Raw genomic sequence first — 21,515 nt, forward strand, 5'->3', positions numbered from 1 at the left:
GTGGCGGACAGAGAGAGACTTGGGGAGATTCTAGACTCTTATTTGACAGTTTCATTCCATGATTATTCATTCATCCTTCAAAAAAGTCAGCACTAATTCCGCGTTAGGTATTAGCACCAGAGCTCAGAGTCGACTGTGTCGTCATCAAAGAATTCCGCACGTTTTCACTTGGTATAAGTCGCCGCACTTTTGTCTCTTGAGAGCTGAATAACCATAAGCTGTCAACTTATGGTTAATTCCGCTGGTGGATATAATTCGATATAAAGGCTAACTTATGGAATCATTTCGTAATTTCGCGACTCCGAACCTTCCGTTCTACGAGGTCATTTGCCCTCAACAGTCAACACGGCTGTCCGTTGACCCGACCGGAGAGGGGCTCGCTTGTTGGCCACAGTGCAGTGAGAAATAGGTAGTCATATCGTGAGTGGTAGTCCAGAAGAGTGATGAGTCAATGCGTACGCCCTATTGGTAGCAATTATGGAAGACGGAGACCGACTACCACCGAGCTTGTGTTGAACTGACGGACTCTCCGCGAGAGTAACGTCCTAAATCCGCTGTCGACTTGAACGATTAGCGAGCTAGACTAATTATCAAATCTCAACTTAATTCGAGTAAACTCAGTAAAGCCAAGGATATCCGTGGACCGTTGATCTTCACATGCAAGAGGCGTCTGATGGGCATGACGTCTCATCGCAACTCCCATAAGCCAAGATGCAACCAAATTCCTCAAACCAGGCCAAGAATTAGTTAACACACACTCATAAATCAAGCTTATCAATATCAGAGATCTTCGGCATTTGTGTACCATAAGCCCTACGAACCCGGCATGTCCTCTCTTCAACTCCTTTTGCACAAGGGGTTCTTAAAAGGATGACAATTTCTGATACATCACAACTCGGCTGCCTTGCATTCATCGCCTTTCACAACGTGGGATCGTCTCCCGCACGTCATGATAGTGGGATCGAAGGTTTAAGGCAACCCAGATAGTTGGTATCACTTGACACATCCGATGAGACGTGATGTAACTCCAATTGAGAGCTGCGATTGGCAGATCTCGTAGGCCGTCAATATGCGACTGATTCCTGACAGCGGAATTAAACACATCAAAACTTATCCAACGTGCGATAACGGTATTGTCTGTCCGGAGGTCCTTATCTCGCTGAGGTAGGCTGCGACTTCAATGGCAGCTGATCTCTTTGATGGTGGGATACCAATCGACGTGTTCTCGTTTGGGTTTCCCGTAATGACTATCACAGTGCGATCAATTGCTGATTTGAGGCAACATTTCTTTCATAGCTTGACGAAATACTCTACAGTTGATATCGGAGCCCGTTATAATCATGAAATACCGTTACGGACCGGCCCCACTAGCTCCGGTGCGGGAGGCGAATCACAGCCGGGCATCCTCAAAGGCCAAAGGGGCCGCATCGAAGCCGGCGAGGTCACGATAAAAGGAATGTGGCTCCTTTGTCTGATACTCCTTGTGTTGTCACTATAATATTGGCTCAGATCATGGCCGCCATCAGGTCGCTTTAGCTCTTCGAGCTAACGCACCGACGCAACCTTTGGTGTGATGCTCAGTCGCAGGGACCTCACACCTTCAGCTACCATGAGCTCCAGTGTTATACCACTTTCCCTTGCGCAGACGCGATTCTCGCTCAATGGTGCAGCACGGAGGTCCGATTCCGTATGGGATCGTAGTTCAAGCATCCCACTTCACTCGACATTCCACCAGTGAGGGACGAACATGTAAGAGCTGTATAACGCGCATGGTGAATGACGGTTTGAGATGCTAAATTCGGTGAGATCGCGGCGCCAATCTCGAAATCGAAAGATAATCGACGCAGAGCCTCAATCTTGCCACAGCTATGAAATGTGATCAAAGATGCCCGCAGGAAAGGCCAACCCGTACCGTCAGGTCGTGGTGATGCCAAGGATTCTTGATGGTTGATTCGCTGGCTTAATGAGGGATGGTTGTGTGGGATGGCTTGATGCATGTAAGTTTCAAGGTTCCAATATGGCAAGCCGGGCCGTGGGCGGGGTTTGAGCGCCCAAAAGCCTGGAGGAATTGTGAGGCATGACTTTGGACGCAGATGGCGAAATGCAAGGGAGTCTTTCGATTGTGAGCACAACTTCCCCAGACCATGCAATGGAGACCCCAATCTGGCGAATGAAGCCACAAGGATAGATCTGTTGCCCAGGTTTCACTGGTTCCATTGTGCTCCACGACAGGACACAGATACCGGAGCTTTAGCTGCAGTATTCGAGATGATGGATGAGCTGTCATGATCTGCTAGAAAAGGTCAATATTGCCAGAATATCGGCAACCATTACCAACCCGAGGTCACGAGAGACACACCGCGTCCTTCTCCCCGATAAGGATCCTGGCCGAGCTGCGCCAACCACGTAACCGACTCATCTGCCCCAGATTGGGCTATCCAACGCCGCAAGGGAGAACCGAGGTCCATCATTGGCGCGCCATCTACACCATCCAATGCCTTGTGGATAGACCGATGAAGGAAGAAGCTGCACGCTATCGCGGTAGCATACATAGGATACAAAAGTTTCTTCCGTGATGGTGTGCTCTCCCAGCAGCTACTGGAGCAGCTGGGGAGAGCAGAGCCGCAAAACTGATGTGGTGTGATATCATTGGTGTCCCGTAGCATGGCTGATGATCGAACTATCGAGGCTGGATCCTGGAGATATTGTGTTGCAGCGAAAGAAGATAATCCGCCGTGGTGAAAGCCACTAGTTCGAAATATAAATTAGCCACCACCGAACCCAATATCTTAGAATCATTCTCTCAATAACAAAGTCGACCCCATGGGCTTGCAACTCGATACAAAAGGCCTGACAGTACTCAATAAGCTTTATCATTCTTGAGAGGCACTTCCTTATTACCAAGTGACATCATGCCTGAATCTGTGTAAGAGGCGCCGATCTGCTTGACATTCGAAGGCTAACACGAGCAGGGCCATGGAAATCTATCTCAACGGCCCGAAAGAGTTGCCTGACGTCTGGGCAGGGCAGGGAACGCAGGGGGCACAGAACAACAAGAAAGGAACAAAGTGAATCTCGAAGGAATTGAAATTGATACCCGCGCAGGCGCACTTGACGACGAATGGATCAGAGTGTAAATATGTGAACTGGCGCCCTGGAAAGGCAGCCTCGTCGTTATGGTAAATTGTATTTATCATTGTTGCCGTATAAACATTGAGCTCGTTCTTGTCTAGTCAAATAGTGAGCACTGTCTCATCCAGGTTTCTACCCCACCTCTTGACAACAACTCCAGACAGCGGTATCAAGCGCTCTGCGAAGTATAGAAAACACCTATGCCAGTAAATGCAAATCCATGCTGATAACAACGCCGGTAATTCAGAAGAGTCGAAGAATAACGCCATGCTCGCTATCCGATGGTATCAAAATCGCTTCCGTTCTTTGCCGCGCAGGCTGATCCGCCACAGGCAGCATATGCTTTTCGATTCGCACCATTTCTTGACATCATTTGGATTGACCTCTCCATCATAGCCCACACGACTAAGCTCGCCCGTATTGAGCCATGCTGCGAGATCTTCTAAAACAATTGGATCGTATATCAATATCTTTTCATGCCAGGATGGCTCTTGCGGGTTAGTAGTACGTGGGGCAGATGTAACAGCATTGGTGATGTGGTCAAACAAGAGCGCCTCTTGATCGCTCTGGGTGGCTGTGAGCGGTGTGCCATCGTTAGTTGTAAGAGACATATCCAATGGTGGTGGGGAAGAAAACATCTGTTCAGCGTTGGTATCAGGCGAAGAAGCAAATTCGTCGCTCTCGTTATCTTCGGAGTCAGGGATCTCAATGACAGATTTAGCAGTAGCCTTCTTGCGGCGAGGTGATGCCACCACTCGCTGTGGTTTCGCCGCTGATTTAGGCTTGCTTGGAGAGGCAGCGCCTGGTGTCGAACTCAAACTGTCTTTCCTCGGCCTGCCACGAGGCCTCTTGGGGGTTTCAGGCGGTTGAGCAGATGGAGGCGGTTCTTGGGGCTCGGGGGCATTAATACTGTTCTTCCGCGGCCTGCCTCTAGGTTTCTTTGGACTACTAGTAGTAGCCGGAGGTGTCGCCCTGGTAGTTTTGGTAGGTGAAGATAACTTGGTGCTGGTATGGAGGCTGGCCTGGCCCATACGAGTCTTACTCTGCCAACATTGGTCGAGTAGTGCAATCATCGCACTTCTCCGCTTGATAGGTTTGAATCCAAACCTTTTTATTTCTCTTGCCAGGCGAATGTCTGTGAACGCTTCATAATTGGGTCGAGGTGGTTGTGCTGGGAGCTCGGGCAAGCTCTCAGGTTCTTCTGCCGTCGTCATTTGATTTGCCTGGCTAACTTCTGTTTGTGCTAGCGGCGGGCGATGGACATTAGTGCTCGTTGACAGTTCACTGTCGGAAAAGTACGGGGAACTAGCTCTGGAGTCCACCAGGTCCTTCTCATCAGGCGATGGTATATCGTTGCGAGGCTTGGCAGGTGGAATATGATCATCGAGGACACGGCTCTCGACACAAATGACAGAATCGTCTGCACCCAGTTGATATCCAAAGGGGTTTGAAACATGACCAACCTCTGAGAGTCCTGTGTCGTCTGCAAGATTAATTACTTCGACATCGAAGAGATCCCCTTCTGCATCACGAGCAGCTGCATCCCAAAGGTTACTTCGTTGTTGCGGCGATTCAATCGCATCACTATTCAAAGGCATCGCGAAATCCATGTCGTGGTTCTGATCCGACTGTCTCAAAGCTGCCTGAAGATCCCTGAGGACAGTCGGGGATTCTTCTCTGGCAAGCTGGCTGGAGGTACCAAAAACAAAGTCCTGATTAGCAACCTGAGCCAGAGCCGCACTGGGTGACAACAGCACGGGCTTTGGGGGCACTTTCTTTTTAGGGGCTTTTGATGGTTTCCGTCGTGATGTGCTTTTGCCCTTAGCATTCTTTGTTTGCTCATCAGCCAGGGACCCCGCTTCCTTGTTAGTAGTGGAGAAATGATCAAGGATAGAAGCGTTTGGCGGCTCAGTATCTGGCTGACTAGGCACTCTGTATGCAGCCGTTGCAAGTTCCGTAATGGTCCTGGGCTTCTTCTTTTTTGGGGCCTTCTTTGTTGGAGACTTGTCATGTGCCATAGCTGGTGCATCGGTACCCATTGTCGCTAAAAGTTCAATGCGCTTCCGTTTCTTAAGGAAACTGGAGTCTTCGTCTGAAGCATTCGTGATGCTGTGAGATATCGATTCGTTGGGCCCTTCCATGCAAGAATAACCATCGACAAGATTCTTGAAGACAGGCAAACGTTGATCTGCTTCAGAGGACCCTAGATTTTTGAAAACAGATGAATCTGAATCAAGATCGACAATAGTCTTTTGAGCTGGAGGGGTCCAGTCCAATCTCCGTGCAGGTGCTTGTTCCAGATGGAGGGGTTCATTCACATCAATCTGTTTCGCCTTTTCCAAATCCTTGGACTCCTTTGGTGGTGGAAAGTGGCTACTCATAGTACCGGTTTTCTTCCTTGGCTTCGTAGGCTTGACTTTCTTTTGTTTGTCATCGTCATTATCCTTTGCAGGGCTATGGTCTTTGCTAGCTGCTTTGCTCGACTGCTTCTTTGTCGTTGGCTTTGGCTTGGCAGTCCGTTTAGGCGCAGCTTGATTTGACACCTTCTGTTGGCGAGGCTTTCTGGTCGATTTGCCCGTGATTTTTATCACCTCTATATGTTCCTCTCGTTCTTTTGGTGGCTCATTGTCCCCAGCAATAAATCCACCGTTTCCAGATACATCTTCTGCGAGTCCAGTGACTTCACCGGGATGGGATAATGTCCAAGGCAATCCCGTCGATGGTGTCGAAACAACCTTTGGCGCCGATTCTGTTGCTGGATAGAGTTGGCGAGCAGAGATGAAACCAGAGGGCCCATCTATCGAAAGTGCTGCGGCTCCGCTTCCACTATGTGCCGAGGGTTGGGATGTGGTTTTCGTCGTTAAAACGTCCCGAAGCGATGGGAGGTCAGGAGATGAAGAATTGACGTGCAACGGTTGACGTCTTGTGTCTCCTAGTGGCGAAGTCCCAAATGCATTAGAGGATACCATGACACTCGAACTAAAGTTTATGGACCGAGAGCGCAGAGCGCATCTCAGGCCCGATATTTGTAGCAGAATGATGTCGAGGTTGAAAGACGTCGAAAATAAGCAACGGCGGGGTCATGATTTGAGAACGCCTAATCTTGGTATCCGAGTCATAGAAGTGGTTCGCCTTCAGGCGCAAGGGGTTCGCCAAAATCCGAGTTGACGCTAATCCCTGCATCGCGATCTGGTACGCGCTATCACATGATACTTCACGTGATTGTCATTGGGACCCACCCCACGAACCAGAGGCGTCCGAGAAAGGTAGGGCCGGGATTTGCTCCACACCCACAATCAAAGATTATTGAGAAATTACTCTACTCATCTTCCTTTTCACCTCTCGTCGACACAACCTCTCAAGATCACCCAAAACCACCTTCTTCAAACCAGCCAAAATGGAGAACGACCGCGGCGAGATTGTGGACCTGTAAGACTTCCATTAGGACATTCGATATGGCCGCGCGAAGGAACAAATTCATGATACTGATACGGCATCACCAGTTACGTCCCCCGCAAGTGCAGCGCCACCAACCGCATCATCAAGGCCAAGGATCACGGCTCTGTCCAGATCTCCATCGCCAAGGTTGACGAGAACGGCCGTGCCATCCAGGGCGAGAACCACGTCTACGCCCTCTGCGGTTTCGTCCGAGCCATGGGCGAGAGCGACGACTCCCTCAACCGACTGGCCCAGCGCGACGGTCTCCTCAAGAGCGTCTGGAGCGGACAGCGATAAAGGATTTCAATCTGTGGGGAAAAAGTTACTCGACAACTGGTCCTGAGATTCCTCGACATGGGAGTCTGATACGAATGGACTACAGGGTTTTGGGTCCGGGCACGAAGGCAATGGGTGAAAGAAACTAGGGTTGGCTGCATCTAGCAAATCCACTTCGAGGCGTTCGGCTCGATTTTGAGACAACATTACGATATCCCGAATATGTGTTTGAAGATGTGATGAACTGGTTATGCTCCGACATACGGCTAGCGAAGTCTCCTCGGACAGACTTCTCAGGTCAAACCACTCCGAGGATTCTGGGGCTACTTTGATAGTCTCCGTGCCGCAGATTGATTGACTAGGCCTTGAAAAAGCCGTAGCGCTCAAGTCGTTTGCTATGGTACAGATACGGGTCTAACATGAACTTTTCAACTTGTGACTATCCTAGCCTTACGTGCGATTGTAGACCAAATGCATCCTCCAACCTCTATCCCCGAGATCACAAAGGCAGGGCTCGATAGGTAGATCCCACATTAGTCCCCCCAGCTAAAGAGGACTATTAAGGTGCTCATATGTTAATGGTGATATTTTCAAGCCTGAGGGCAAGAGAACGAACTGATCTAAGCTCTTCTCTTTCCTGAGGCTCATCTCCCGATGGGCGGTTCAGGTCAGAGGAAACACGGAAGTGGAGTACCATTGGGCATATGAACTCTACGTCACCAGAACTTGATCGGATCAAGGCTCGATGATTTTGACGATAAATTCAGGACTAGGTGCTAATAGAGGCAATAGAAGTTCCTGAAAACAAACTGAACCCTTAGGGTATTAATACATGTATGTTATACAACTCTAATAAATTCATACATATCCAAATGAACCGGCGACTACTATTGGCCAAGTGTTTGAATACATCCACACTACATCACTCGCCGCTTGCAAGGCCTTCCTTGTATGCTGCCAACGCTCGATCCCGACAATCCTTATGCGTAACAATCGGTGCAGGATAGCCGTTCTTCTTGGCTTTGGATCCAGCGCCTCGATTGTATGGATCATGAATAGCCTTTCTATCAAGATCCTTAAGCTCGGGAACCCATTTGCGGATGTAATCGCCATCAGGGTCAAATTTCTCGCTCTGTAGTAAGGGATTGAAGATGCGGAAGTAAGGCTGAGGGTCAACACCAACACTGGCGCTGAAACCCCATCCACCATTATTTGAAGCAAAGTCACCATCGACAAGATGCTCCATGAAGTACCTTTCGCCCTTTCGCCTGCGAAGAAGTTAGAGAGACAACCCAAACATTAATGCTTTAACTTGGGTAGCTTACCAGTCTAGCAGGAGGTCCTTTGCCAGAAAACAAGCGACAATCATGCGACAGCGGTTGTGCATGTATCCCAAATGGTTCAGCTGTCGCATCGCCGCATCGACGATGGGAAAGCCTGTTCTTCCCTCACACCAAGCGGCAAAATGTTCGTTGTCGTATGACCATGAGATGTTTGAGTATTCGGGCTTGAAAGGCTTGTTCATGCTGCTCCTGTTAGTCAAATTGACAAGATGCTTGTATATACTTCACTTACCAGACATAGGGCCAATGGACCAAAACGTGCTTATAAAAGTCTCGCCAAGCAACCTCACTGATCCATGTTTGGATACCTTCATTACCACCATTCAACTTCTTCGTCTTGTTTCTATCACGTGCGGTCCGTACACATGTTCTCGCACTGATCGTGCCAGACGCCAGATGTACCGATATAGAAGAAGTCCCAGCCTCAGCTGGGATATTTCTCTTCTTCTGGTAGTTGCCGATCATCTCTTCACAGAATTTGTCCAGACGCTTCTTCGCCTCGTGCTCTCCACATGGCCAAAGTGAGCGCAATCGCTCCTTTTCTTCGCCATCAAGCCGTTTGCTTTTGGGGGCGTCCGGAATTTCAACATCGAAGAGTTTCGCAAAGTCCTTTCGCGCACTGCTAGGGTTCTTCTCAGGTGGTTCGTACAACTCTAAAAGATCAAGATTCTCATGAATGTGAGCAACCCATGACCGATACCATGGAGTGTACACTGCATACTGCTTCCCAGCGCCAGTGTGGAGTTCTCCTGGAGGGACGACGCAGGTATCATGGACGACTTCGAATGCCTTGCCATTCTCTGCAAAATCCCTGATCATCGAGGCCTCGCGCCTCAATTCGTCAACTTCGTATTCCATATTGGCGTACAAATGGCCGGCGCCCCATTGGTCCATGAGCTCCAAGATCCGGTCGGGAACACGCTTCCTCTTCTCAACTGTCTCCACGTACAAAGGAATATCGAGCTTTGCAAGATCATGTTTGATGACTTCCAGAGTTCGCAGCATGAAATCCACACGTACTGGGGATCTCAGGTGAGCCTCATAGTCTTGGGGGCTGATGATATACATCGCAATTAAAGGAACTCCTGCTTCTTTTGCCTTATCACTGGCCAGAGCCAAAGCTCTGTTGTCGGATAGCCGCAAGTCCATCTTGAACCAATGGACGACGGCTTTCTTTACGTCGATACTCTTGCGCTCCTGCGCTGTATTCTCGAGGGCACTGATAAGTACCTCAATTGGCCGCGGAAGCTCATTGTTGTTGTAGGCGCGAGCTCTCGCATTGCTCATTTCTGGAGGGTAAAATTTCCGGATCGCGATTCCATTCTCTTCGGCTTCTCCAGCCTTGTGATGAGGTTGGCGCAAAGCATCTGAGGTACTGGAACCGTTTGTCTTAGATGTCTTTGCCTTTTTGGCCGGAGGCGATGAAGACTCGCGTTTGGTTCTCTTGGGAGGCATTGTGGTGAATCTTGCGGGGTGTAATATCGTCGTGCTTCTTGCAAGTTGAACGCGGTTCGGTATGAAAGAATATCTCAAGGCTCTTAGTGGTGATGCATGAATGCAAAGTCTTAACAGTGACATATGGAAGGCACACAAAATTTGACAGATTCGGTCCCGTTTGTCTACTGATTAAGAAAAGAGGAAACTTCAGGCCTCCCCTAATTTAATTTAATTAAAACTCGCCATTGTTTTGCTGCCGCGGTAGTGATATTGTGGCTGTTAAAAAGCATGGAGCTCCGATTTGAAGTACGTCATATGGTCCCTGGCGATCGAAGCTTACACCAAGCAGATCTGAGATTCATAGATCTCGAATGTTTAGTGACTGTTTCGGGTCCCTGATTGGCTGTGGGCGACTGAAGCATTCTCAAGCCCGTGCTTCTGTTAATTTGAGTGTCGGGAGAAGAAGACGGGTTCGATTGTGCATAGCGTTTTATTGTCTTACTGGCTGTACTTTATTTAGTGATTGGGTGTTGATATGACTGTGTGAATACCGCTCTGTGAAGTGAGTTCTTATGTATTTTGATTGGCTAAATTCCAGGCTTCAATCCGGTAAATGGTGCTTGACGTTTGGTTTCGGATCCAACTATCTCAGACCCAAATTGCCTGTCAGTAACTCTTTCGTTAGAATATTAATTGAAAGGAGGAAGTCAGCAGCTGGCCCCTGTCAGAACTGTGATGTTGTACCTGCCTTCGTTTTCTACACTCTTGAGGTTTGTGATTGGCCGATTACTCTGACAGGCAGGAGTGGTAGGCGATGGATGCCTGTGCGCGTAAAACCTCACGCGTTTACTCGTCACCGCGCTTGACCTTAACCTCATCAACACCACAACATCAATATCACGACGCTCGAAAAAACAATACAACTTCTCTCATGACTTACCATTCAAAAAGGTATCGGAAACTGATCTCTTCTTTCGCATAAGGCAGTGGATCGTGATACCATACTAGCTGACCCCTGCCCTGACTATCTACCCACTCATACGAGCTTGTACCACCTCACGTCCAGGCACTATCATCGAGTACGGTTGATCGAAAGAAGTTGTGACTTCACATCTGACTTGATTCCGGTGTGGTAAACCTCCGGGCACCTTGTCCTCGAGCATTCACCTCAGTCCCCGTGGATCGATGTCGTGTAGCACCGGTTTGCCTTAGACTGTCCTAGACGCATCAATATCTATCACGTTGGTCACAAGTCCCTGACAGACTTTTCGGTTTTATTTGTCGCATCTTACGGGAAGGTCACGACTTTGCAATTACTTCTCGTGGCTAGGGATTATCAGGTCGACATTGACGTCGATTTCTTCATCAGTTATGTCACAGATCAAGTCATGGCGGACCCTTCCGCTTGATTCTTCCCCCGACTTCCCAGTATTGTTGGTGTCCTTCCATACAGACACATCGGCCTACACTATTCACGTAACTGATATGGCCAATATGTGGTCTGAAACACTTGATCGTAAGGCGATCTTTATGAGAGGTTGGAACGAGAACACTAGTATCGACCCTAGCGATACGCCTGATAACATGGCCAAACTCTTGGGCTGCCTCAATACTGCTCTGGATTCTTCTCACCCAAGACACAATGAGGCGAGCATTCGTCTAGATCGCGATTCCCGGTCTGACGCGGGTGATCATGACCTCGTCTTGAACATCACCTATGAAATACCTGGATTACAGCCGCTCAAGTGGCCCATGTATTTGAAGAAGCTGCCGCCCTCCAGCATCGCAAAGCATCTTGTGCTGCCTTTAATTCAGGCACACCACGCAAAGGATGTTGAAATCGAATTTCTAACTCGATCTCTGGGGAACAAAGACGCAGTTCTCAACAAGCTCCTGGACAAGTTAGAAGCCGTGGGTACAGGTATGGAGCATGTCTTTAATGCTTTGTCTGGGAAGAAGAAGATCTCTAGAGCTGCGGCTGCGGAGAAAGTGCCTGGTCTTGCTCCTTTCGACCGTCGGCGCTGGAAGTCTGGCCTTGCGTATGAAGAGGACTGCCCGAACGACGCCGAGTCCTTAGTGCAAAACGTATTCGAGAAGGGAGGGCTACAGTTTGAGCCTATAATTGATAGCGTTGAGTCCCCTCGGTTGGACCAGTGGTGGCAAGATTTCAAGGGCGCATCCTCCGCCGCACATCCACCTCAGTACAAAGCGGCTGTTGCGAAGGACAAATCTCCGACTCCTCAAGACTCCGCAAAAGCACGTATTGAGGAAGACGATGATGACTTCCAAGTTCAGTCTACACCCCCACACCTTCTGCCCCAGGGCAAATCAATGCATGCTAAGGAAACACTCGTCGCTGATGATGCGTCTACAGAGGGGGAATCCATAGCTTCGGCAGGCAGTGTATCACCAGGTCCTGGCACACGCAAGCCGAACAAACCGGTTCGTAAAATAGGAGCACTCGGTGGAAAGAAGCAGTCCACTCCACCTCTTTCCCCCAATCCTGTACAGTCTCATGCTCAGAAAAAGTCATTGAGCCAACAACACGATGATTCAGAGACGGCATCCGAGTCAGAGGATGATGATAAACCAGCTACCGCTGAAGTTGAGAAATCAGCCCCTTCAACTTCATCACCACCACGGCCAGCGGCAAATAGAAGCGGCCTTGGACGTATAGGAGGCAACAAGACAGAGCGTCTAGTTGAAGAACAGCCAGTCACCCTTAATCCGGAAGCGGGCGAGCCTAGCACGGCAGCAGTTTCTCATCGTCATTCCAACAAGTTAGGTGCTATTGGGAAGCACAAGGACAACATAAATGAAGCAATGAAGACGACGAACGAAGACAATCGAAGGAGTCGAACCGCTACCAAGGAAGTTACAGCAGAGTCCAGACCCAGAGAGACCTCACAGGAACGGGCGGACCGAAGGCGAGAGGAACTAAAAAAGGAGCTTGAAAAGAAAGCTGCTGCTGGTCCTGCTAAGAAGAAACGCAGATTTTGATCACATATTTTCTACTCTCGAAGTTGCAGGCTTAACCGCCGGGCGATTTACTGTTAACATCTTCCGGTACAATACATATGGACAATGCAATGTCGATTCTGGCAATTGATTATACCTCCTCGAAGAATAAACCAATATTGATGCATTGACAATATGATCTTCTCATTATGAATGAGCGATCAATACTACCTACCAAGACATGTGCCTTCATATACTGGTTCATTCCGGGGAGGTGTCTGCATCAGACGCCGGAGGCCACTTCACACATCTGGCCCAAGGTTCTACATCTTGTGGTGATTCAATATTGATCGGGAATCAGCAGGCGGGTATTTGAGAAACCTCAGTTACCAATTATGTATAACATGAGAATGCACTGCGCCTATCCGGCCGCACAGGGCGCCATCGATGCAACCTCACAAGTTCATGCTGTGAACACCAAGGGAGACCAATTCAGTGGAACCAAGAGAAGCCATGATAAACATCCCTATCTGTCGTCTCTATATCGATTATCCCGGTTGATTCCCCGTCTACGCGCACGCCATTGCTACTCATCTGGCATTCATTGACATCACAAATATCTGGAGTTTTCATGCTGAAGCGGAATATTGCTCCTACACACAGCTAAATCTTGTCCTTATGCATCAGTTGGAATATGGCATAGCATTTTCTGGATGTCTCTGTCAAATTTGAACTATTTCAAGAGCTTCTATCTGGTATGCCCATTCAAGACTCAACAGGCGCCAGTGAAATAAGCAAGCGCAGCCTCCGATATCGAGGGGTCTTTATCCATGTCTACCCATACATCAACGGTTATCTCAATGCTACAATTGATATCTATCGAACGAAAGATTGACTGAGTCGAGTTGTTTCCAGATCGTTGATCAATCAAGATCCCTGCATATGTTGGCACAGTCTTTCAAAATTCAGAAGTTAGTTTTGATGTTAAAGCATGAGAACGTGGTCACTCGTAAGGCACGGATTCTCAATATGCAAAATCACAACAATCGTATGATTGAGGCTTAAGGAGGCGCCCTATGGCGTAAGGCTGGAAGGCGCTGAAGACACTCCTTCAACTTCCAGGACACCACTGAAAAACTGCCACGCTCAGTCATGGTGTGTCGAGTTGACTCAGTCTCATTGGAGAGATATCAATACATTGTATTGCGACTGAGGGGTCATCTCCAGCATGCTTCCGCTAACCATTGGATGTAATATGGAGCTCATACGCCATCTGTCACGCGGTAGTCGCACATAACGGTAATGCATCAAACAGACGAGATTGTGGCACTTACTTTTGAGGTGCTCGTGGACATGAGGCAGTGGATCCTACTCAGGCTCATGGATTATTAGCGCAGCAGCCAAGAAACGCCTCTAGGAGTGCGCCTAGGCGCAACCAACGAGAACACATACTGAGCGTGGAGAGCTCCGCAGACCATGCCAGTGTGGCATTACGGAATTTATTACAGCAAGGGTCTTTTTACAAGGATCAGCAATGCACACCCCGATCATTAAAGCCAACAGATCAGATGCTGGTCCTTGCGACAAGTGTTACTTGATATTATGAAGAAAGTGGAAGAAAGAGGAAAGGACAGTTACGATGATCTCAATGATGGATAAGCTGTGGCAAGCTAGCTGCAATATCAGCAAAGTTGATAGGATGATAGGTCACTGACACTTCTGAGAGCAAACCGTGTCTTCAGGATAAGCCATCACTACCCTAGCTGCCGTTGCAATCTCCATAGCTACACTAAGGGCAGGCTTACTCGGAATACTTCCGGCTCAGAGAGATAGCGATAACAAACGGAGAGTCTCGAGTCAGAATGGATGATTCCCGAACGATGCCTTGACTCTACAATTGCTCCCTTTCGCTTCGAAAATGGCTCAACGACTATTTCCTGCGGTCAAACCATTACCTGAGGGCTGGACAGGGCACATGAATTGGAGGTGTTGGTTCAGCTCGAATTGTTGTCGCAATCGGGAAAGTAAATCTCCCCAGATCGTAATTATCTCGATAGTGAATCAGGTGGCTGCAAATGCTTGATGGATCGTACCAGGTACCGGGTTGCAGAAAATGCTTCCGACCGCCAATTGATGTGACTCGATCAAACTGGATGGATTCTTCAGACTGGAGCATGGCACAGCGGAACGAAGATCGACGATTAGCCGGCTAGGATCATCTCCTTGACGAACCAGGTTCCCCAGTCACATTGGTGTGAGGCAAGTCACAGCGCACTCTTGGTGTCTTAGTCGTTTGCAGCGATTGCGCCCATCGTTCCACTGCGACACTTGTATTTTCGGTCTTTGCTGCCTTCATACAATAGCCAACTCAGTGTCATTCGTGGCCAATGATTCGCCACTCTCCTCTTGTCGAGGACTTGAGACCAGTTCGTGGACGGAGCAATTCAGTCCAAAACTGAAGAAGTGCAGGATACAACTTTAACTTTGAGCAGTTGGCATATGCGACGTTGGTGACATCAGCTTTCTGGACTAATTAGGAATGCAGAGTTATGCGGCCACCATCTCTTTAACACGAGATACTGCCGGTATGCATCGTTGGTGGCTTTTCAGGGCGCAAACGACCACGCTTTGCTCATTTTTGAAACAAGATCGTCTCGGAGGATCAAGGTGCGTTGCCGATTATTATGAGGATTGAATATCCATCTCATGCTCAGGGCTACCTGAGAGCTTACAAAACATCCCCAGGTATCTGATCAGGGGTGGGTGCAGCTGCTCCTCTCCGATTGCACCATAGAGATGTAGTGTTGTGTGCCAGCAGATCGCGAACTCTGACAAGGTCCTGCTTGAACTCTCGAGTCCGCCGTGAGCTGTTGGGAGTACTGTGTGAACAGGCTCAGCCAATTCAATAATATGACTACATACAGTACCCGTACAAGCCTTGTCCCGCTTTTGGCTATAAGGACGAACCATGCCATGGCCTGACAATAATAAGCTTAAATATGAATGGACGAGGCTTCAGTGCCAACAAAAATGCACACACGCACACTAACTTTAGAGGTTAATTCTCTCCCACTCGGGATCTCCTTGTTTCAACCTGCATTGCATCGGTTGGGGTCTGTGAGGAAGGCCAGGGAAATGCCATGGTGGTGATTTTCTTCTCTTCTGGTCCCTCACTAGTCAAGCTGCAGAAGACACCATGACACTAGAGCGTGTCTGCCCAGCCCCGCGAGTCCTTTCATCGCCAGCCATAGTTGGTGCAGAACGCCATGTTCCTATTGTCATTGCTGGCTCCAAAGCTAACTTATTATTAGCGCCCTCTTTTTAAACGTTGAAGCACATCGGCATACGCAACAAACGCAGCGGCGTTTTGTTTTTTCTTGTCTATTCGAGCCTTAATACGAGGCCACGCATGGAAGCAAGTCGGGGCTTCCAAAGGGTCCAGTTGATGAAGACGACGACGACCGTGATGGCTTGACCAGAAAGACTAGCTCTTTCTCATTGATGACGGCCATGCCCGGCCCGTTCCTGGTTGGTGGTTGAGGCAACTGAGTTGTCAGAGGTGCCAAAAACGCCCTTACATGACGAGCGGTGCAATGCCAGCGGTCGCTATCATCAAGCTTAATGCAAAGGCCGAGCAAAGACGAGAGGCCGTTGGTTCTTGATGTCTATTACATCAATAGGGTAATTTTTAGCCTTACTTCGCGATGAAGTTTCTCTTTCCTACACCATCGAGACTTTTCATTCAATTATTCTTACTATACTATATACAGTACGGTACCGCACATCATAGCATAGCAGTACTGTGCAATGCCAAGTTGCATCGGATTCTTCGCCACTGGCCAGATTGTTGGACCGTGTTGGTTCTCAGCGCCTGAGGTATGAGCCCGCAATCGACAAAAAGTCTCAACAACTTATTGCTTGGGCTTAAGATATCTAAGGCCCCGCACCATCAGCCAGCCATTCATCCATGACTAAATTCAGCTGAAGAACTGGCTTGAAATTGGCTCTACTGGTAAAGGATAGGACCCGGCAAGGGGACCTTAACTCTCAGAGGCGACTACAAGGATGTTGAGGAGAAAAAGAAAAGCCGAAGCAAGAGACGGGCGATCATGTGAGACACCAGATGAGGCTTGGCAAGACAGAGAAAGATTCGGGGTCGCTCTCTCGTCTATCGTTGCGGACCCCGAATCAACGTCTTCGTGCTAAACGGTTAGCTGTCGAGAGTGTGGCTGACGTTGATGTGCTGTAAGCGCAGTCCAACCCAAACCAGATCTAATAATACTCGGCAGACGTTGCACTTGTTTTCTACAGTGTTTCCTTGCCGTGCCTGAAGCATTGTAGAGGGAGCGTGAATGGTAGTGGCAGAGGTAGTGGCAGCGGGGAGCGCAGAGCAACGGCCCGCGCTGGGCGGTTCTGACAAAGATGCTTGCCGGCCGGGACACCGATAAGCAACTGGTTTTGTGTTCAGTTGGTCTTATGGTGTGAACTGAATCTTGGGATCGATGCATGCTGCATGCTTATCCAAGATCAGAAGTGGAGATTCGATATCTCGTTATCCCACTCGCTCTCAGATCTGAGGCGCCTGTGCGATGAGGCTAGTATTGAGATTATTCCCTCTCAATCTTCGTTACTCTCTAATTATTTCCTCTTCAGGGATACGTACACCCCGCGCAGCTGTTCACACACTCATTAACTAGGTAATGCTGGCGTCTGAGCTCCTGGCGATCATGACAACCCTTACAACGTAGCCGACAGCCCCCGGCCCTGCCTCCATGATGAGAATAGTGCAACTCAGCGCGAATGAGACGACACAATTTGACAGGGGACTAGGATGAATAGAAAGAAGAAGGAGGGGCAGCCGGATCATTTCCTGTTGGCTCAGCTTCGTTACCAGACTGTCGGTAACCAATAATATTCCTGTGATCACGACAACGGGGGCCCTATGAACCTTGCTTATTCCCCACTCCCACTACGAAAAGCTGAAGCCAGGCCAGGGCAATGAAAAACAGGGTCGAGTGGGGAGACGGGCACAACAACCAGCATGGGGACTACATACGCTCAACTTCTTCTACGTCTGCTACTAGCAGTGAATTCGATTTGCTGCTGCCCAGACAGATGCCAACACTGCTGCCCGGCCAGACTCATCGTCCAAGATCGTAAACATGAATGGTAAAAGCCGCAAGAGCCAAGTCTTGACAACATTTACAGTGGAGATCACACCAAAACCTTTGAGTTTTGAGTTGTATTGTTTTATATTGTCATTTTCGCAGATCTACAGATGCCAATATACGAGCTATACGTAACGCTCGTCCAAATTCCATCTTTCTCCCTTTATTGTTGGGCATCCATGCCAGCCGTGTTCAATGACAAAGAGAAGACCGAATAAAGGATTCAGTGACAATACAAGTCAAAGACTTGCCTGGCATTCAGGTTGGCACGTAGCAACAAAGGCGGTTGTAAGGGATGCTCTTGGTATTGATGCCGGAAGCGGCATGAAAAACAGGCGCTTGTAAGTAGCATGGTTGATACATACAAGATGGGGGGGTTAACGAGCTAATTATGATAATGAATAAATAATAAAGACATTAACACGCTTTGGGAGATGACGTTTCGCTCGTCGACCCCAGTGATCACCCGCCCAGCCAAGCAAGCAGCCAAAGTAACAAGGGAAATGATGCATCTTTGTCGGCCCTCGGGGAGCAAAAGATGGAGCGCATCGTCTAATCAAAACGGATAAGCCACCCAAAAAAGAACAAGGAAAAAGGAAGGGAAACAATGCCTCATAGAAATCAAAACCGAGTCCAGATCTCCTTCTATTTTGAGTACCCTTTTTTATGCGCCGCTGCGACCTAAAAGTCGCAGTAAGAATACTCCTTGTAGTAGGTAAGTAGGTATTGTAGTAAGACGACAAAAGCACAATGCAACATTGTCAACCGAGTGCCAGGAAGCTGGAAAATGATAAGATATCCCCAAGGGCATGCATGCGGGCGTCTCTTTTCTGCTGAAACCCCTGCTTCGACATGATAATGCCAAGCCCAAGGCGACGAGCTACCATGACGATGACTTGTTTCAATGCAAACATTCCATGACCTTGTTCTTGATCAGTCAAGACAGGTAGGTAGGTAGTGAATGATGGTAGACAAGAGTGACAATACCGTAGCAGTCAGCCCCAAAAGGCTCGGCGTCTCGCGCTCAGCCCATGACCGCGAGTCTACGTCGTTCGGATGGAAGGTGATCCGCCCGTGGCCGCCAGGGTCTGTGTGGGGTCCAGCCTAGTGAGTTGGAGAGTAGAGTCGAGGAAAAGGTTGAACGGGGTAAGGTGAGTTAAGGTAAATTGAGGTAAAGTTGTGTTGGTGGTGGTGGTGGTTCTTCTGTCTAGCTCACAACGTTGTCCTCTGTTGCTTGAAACTGCCACCATCTCTCTTCCATCTTAGGGCGTCGAGTCGATGAAAAGGATAGAAGCTTATTTGCTTTTTTCCAGAACCACTCACTCACTCACTCACTGAACTTCACCCCTCTTTTTCGCGGTTCCCGCGGTGGCGCAAAGGTGCGGCGGATAAGCAAGCTGGTTGATATCCCTGGAGGAACACCAATTTTCATTCTTTCTTGTTTTTGTTGTCTTTTTGTTGTCTTCTTTTTTCTTCTGGCCGCTCTTATGTATGTTCTCATCCTTTTCATTCCCCTGCCAGTAAGCCCGCTGTTGGTAGCATCAATCACTACGGCCCTCGTCGGTCGCCAACAGAACTGACAACAAGTGGCATTGGTGGCTGACACTTGCCTCAGGGTGTTTAGGGCAGAAGATTTCCATACTCAGAGTGCCTGGCCGTTCCAGCTGTAGACGTCGTTAGGGCCGATCCCTATGAGGCGTTCGTTGACTCCGCCGCTAGCACTAGCACTAGCGCCAGCGCCAGTAGGGCTATTGTGACCGCTGCCTTGATAGACACCTGTGACGTCTACCATCCCATACGGATATTCGCACGGAGATGAGCCAACGTACATGCTTTGGGTGCCACTAGGCAGCGTATACGCGGTGGTGCCGTTGCTGTTACTGGCGCTAGAGTTGACTGCATGCGCGTGTATTAGGCTCGGCTCTGGAAGCACGAAGCCAAACCCACTTGAGTCGGGTGTCATTGGAGAATACTCCTGCTTGATGACTGGTTGGGGCATTCTCTCGACTCGTGGCATCATCAGCCCTTCGTAGCCTCGGTGCTGCGGCTGTGGTGACTGATACATGCTCGGCATTGTAGTCGCCCGGCGCATGGGATGAGGATGAGGGGGTGCGATGAGGTTGATATGGTGGGACCTTGGTGCCATGTTCACTTCATGAGTGTATTGACGCTCGCGCATTCTCATGTCGTTCGTTAGGAACTCGCCCTTGACAATTGAGCCTCCCTTGGCGGCAATTGGGCTGTGTCGCTGTGAAAATCTGTCATCATATGGGTGGTGATGGTACTTGCGCCCCATTCCTCGACGTGATGTGTTTTTGCCGCGGTATTTTGTTGTGCTCTCAACTCCATTCAGGACGGCCCAATCCTCCAACACCCACTCGGTCGCCTTTTTAGCTTCACCAGTTTTAGTCGAGCCTGAACCCTGCTCCGTTGCTCTCGACGCCGAGTCTGACGCCAGCTTGTGTTCTCGTTTGACAAAAGCCTACCATCAAGATCCCTGTTAGCTTTCATCGAACTCTTGTAGCATGATTCGTCCAAACCCCCAAGAAGCGTTCGCCTATGTGCCTATGTACATATGCAGCTTATGCCGCAAGCTATACCCGGTAATAGCAGGGGGGTTATGGAAACGTGATCTGAGACAGGAAAGTCTGGAGAGTGCATTGCTTGGGGTTGTCTTAACTTACATCATTCATACTCAGGTTATGGCGGATGCTATTCTGCCAGCCTTCGGCATTTTTGCCCGGTCTCTTCTCTGACTTGTCCTTCTTGATGTCCTTATCAGTGTTCTCACGAAACCACTGATAAATCTCTTGAAGAGTCATAGCATGATCCGGAACACTCATCAGAGCTCGGTAGAGCAGCTTGGCGTATGGTTCATCTGTCTTGGCGCCACCAGCAGCAGCGGCCTGAAGGTCCTTGCCTTCTTGAACCACTTCTGAGTTCGCGCGGTACTCCGGTACACCGGCGGGTGATTTATGTCTAGCTTTCATGAGCACGGGGGTCCCGAAGAGAGGTTCTTGCGGGGAGCCGCTGCATGATAGTGCTCCAGCTGATGAACTGGGAATTGTCACTGGGGAGTAGTTTTGGGGCAGGCCGTCAATCTCATTATCGAAAATCTGATTCATACCGCCACCTGAAAAAGGCGTCAGGCCCCGAGGGCCTCTGACGGGGTATCCTTCGTTTGATGTCGGCGTGCAAATGCGGAGGTTCTTGAAAGAATTCTGTTGGAGAGGATCTGTAGATTGAGGCAGAGGGAAGTCCGGAGAAGACCACGTCCTTGGTGAAATGGGTGATGGGTTGTAGCAGCTCATTGGGGCACTGCCACTGCTTGGGGAACTTTGGTAAGAGTAGTTGTCATAATCGTCAGATCCTGGTGGAGGTGAGGGCCAGACTTGGAGATGACTTCGAGGCGGATATGGAAAACCTGAGGTCATGGAAGCATACACAGTCGCATCATGAGTCGGATGTGACGTCTGCTGTTGGTTCTCTTGGTGCTGTGATAGGGTTGAGCCTAGAGACAGCGGACCAGTTGATGATAGATGAGATGGTTGATCCTGAGGACCCGAGGAGAGGGCATAGTATGGCTCCATACCGGTGAGCTCTGACACGCAAGGTGATTGTTGACCGTGGCCCGTGATAATATTCGTGTAGCTAGAAGCTTGCTCGTCACCAGAAAACGGTGTATCCATTGCAGCCTCTGTTGAAGTCAAGGACACTTGTTTGGAAGGAAGTACAATGAGTCTCGTGGGTGGTTTGATGGTGT

The 21,515-nt window shown here is 49.1% G+C and overlaps 6 protein-coding genes across 6 annotated transcripts; 2 read left to right on the forward strand and 4 right to left on the reverse strand.

Moving 5' to 3' along the window:
- Positions 1–514: 514 nt before the first annotated feature.
- Positions 515–1,141, reverse strand: FOBCDRAFT_210259 (uncharacterized protein; the record flags this gene model as incomplete). Its single annotated transcript, XM_059609308.1, has 1 exon — positions 515–1,141. A coding segment is annotated over exon 1 (221 nt), but the record flags the coding sequence as incomplete, so codon positions are not given.
- A 2,042-nt stretch (positions 1,142–3,183) lies between these two features.
- On the reverse strand, positions 3,184–6,187 carry FOBCDRAFT_283118 (uncharacterized protein). Its single transcript, XM_031180777.3, has one exon. It carries the CDS (start codon positions 6,099–6,101, stop codon positions 3,420–3,422), a length of 2,682 nt encoding a protein of 893 aa, XP_031041545.2. The 5' UTR covers positions 6,102–6,187; the 3' UTR covers positions 3,184–3,419.
- A 342-nt stretch (positions 6,188–6,529) lies between these two features.
- On the forward strand, positions 6,530–6,867 carry FOBCDRAFT_266697 (RS21_NEUCR 40S ribosomal protein S21; the record flags this gene model as incomplete). Its single annotated transcript, XM_031180779.2, has 2 exons — positions 6,530–6,561; positions 6,636–6,867. 2 exons carry the CDS (start codon positions 6,530–6,532, stop codon positions 6,865–6,867), a joined length of 264 nt encoding a protein of 87 aa, XP_031041547.1.
- Positions 6,868–7,768: 901 nt separating this feature from the next.
- FOBCDRAFT_235094 (photolyase) lies at positions 7,769–9,767 on the reverse strand (the record flags this gene model as incomplete). The annotated part of the gene is made up of 3 exons (XM_031180780.3): positions 7,769–8,114; positions 8,172–8,372; positions 8,422–9,767. The coding sequence occupies 3 exons, from the start codon at positions 9,765–9,767 to the stop codon at positions 7,769–7,771; spliced, it is 1,893 nt and encodes a 630-aa protein (XP_031041548.3).
- Positions 9,768–10,997: 1,230 nt separating this feature from the next.
- FOBCDRAFT_283121 (XRCC4-like factor-domain-containing protein) lies at positions 10,998–12,758 on the forward strand (the record flags this gene model as incomplete). The annotated part of the gene is made up of 1 exon (XM_054702680.2): positions 10,998–12,758. One exon carries the CDS (start codon positions 10,998–11,000, stop codon positions 12,624–12,626), a length of 1,629 nt encoding a protein of 542 aa, XP_054558655.2. The 3' UTR covers positions 12,627–12,758.
- Positions 12,759–19,394: 6,636 nt separating this feature from the next.
- Positions 19,395–21,441, reverse strand: FOBCDRAFT_283123 (uncharacterized protein; the record flags this gene model as incomplete). The annotated part of the gene is made up of 2 exons (XM_031180792.2): positions 19,395–20,234; positions 20,437–21,441. The coding sequence occupies 2 exons, from the start codon at positions 21,439–21,441 to the stop codon at positions 19,395–19,397; spliced, it is 1,845 nt and encodes a 614-aa protein (XP_031041560.2).
- Between the last annotated feature and the right edge of the window lie 74 nt (positions 21,442–21,515).

The sequence above is a fragment of the Fusarium oxysporum genome, chromosome I, assembly GCF_013085055.1.
Source record: "Fusarium oxysporum Fo47 chromosome I, complete sequence".
In the NCBI taxonomy this organism is placed as follows: domain Eukaryota; kingdom Fungi; phylum Ascomycota; class Sordariomycetes; order Hypocreales; family Nectriaceae; genus Fusarium; species Fusarium oxysporum.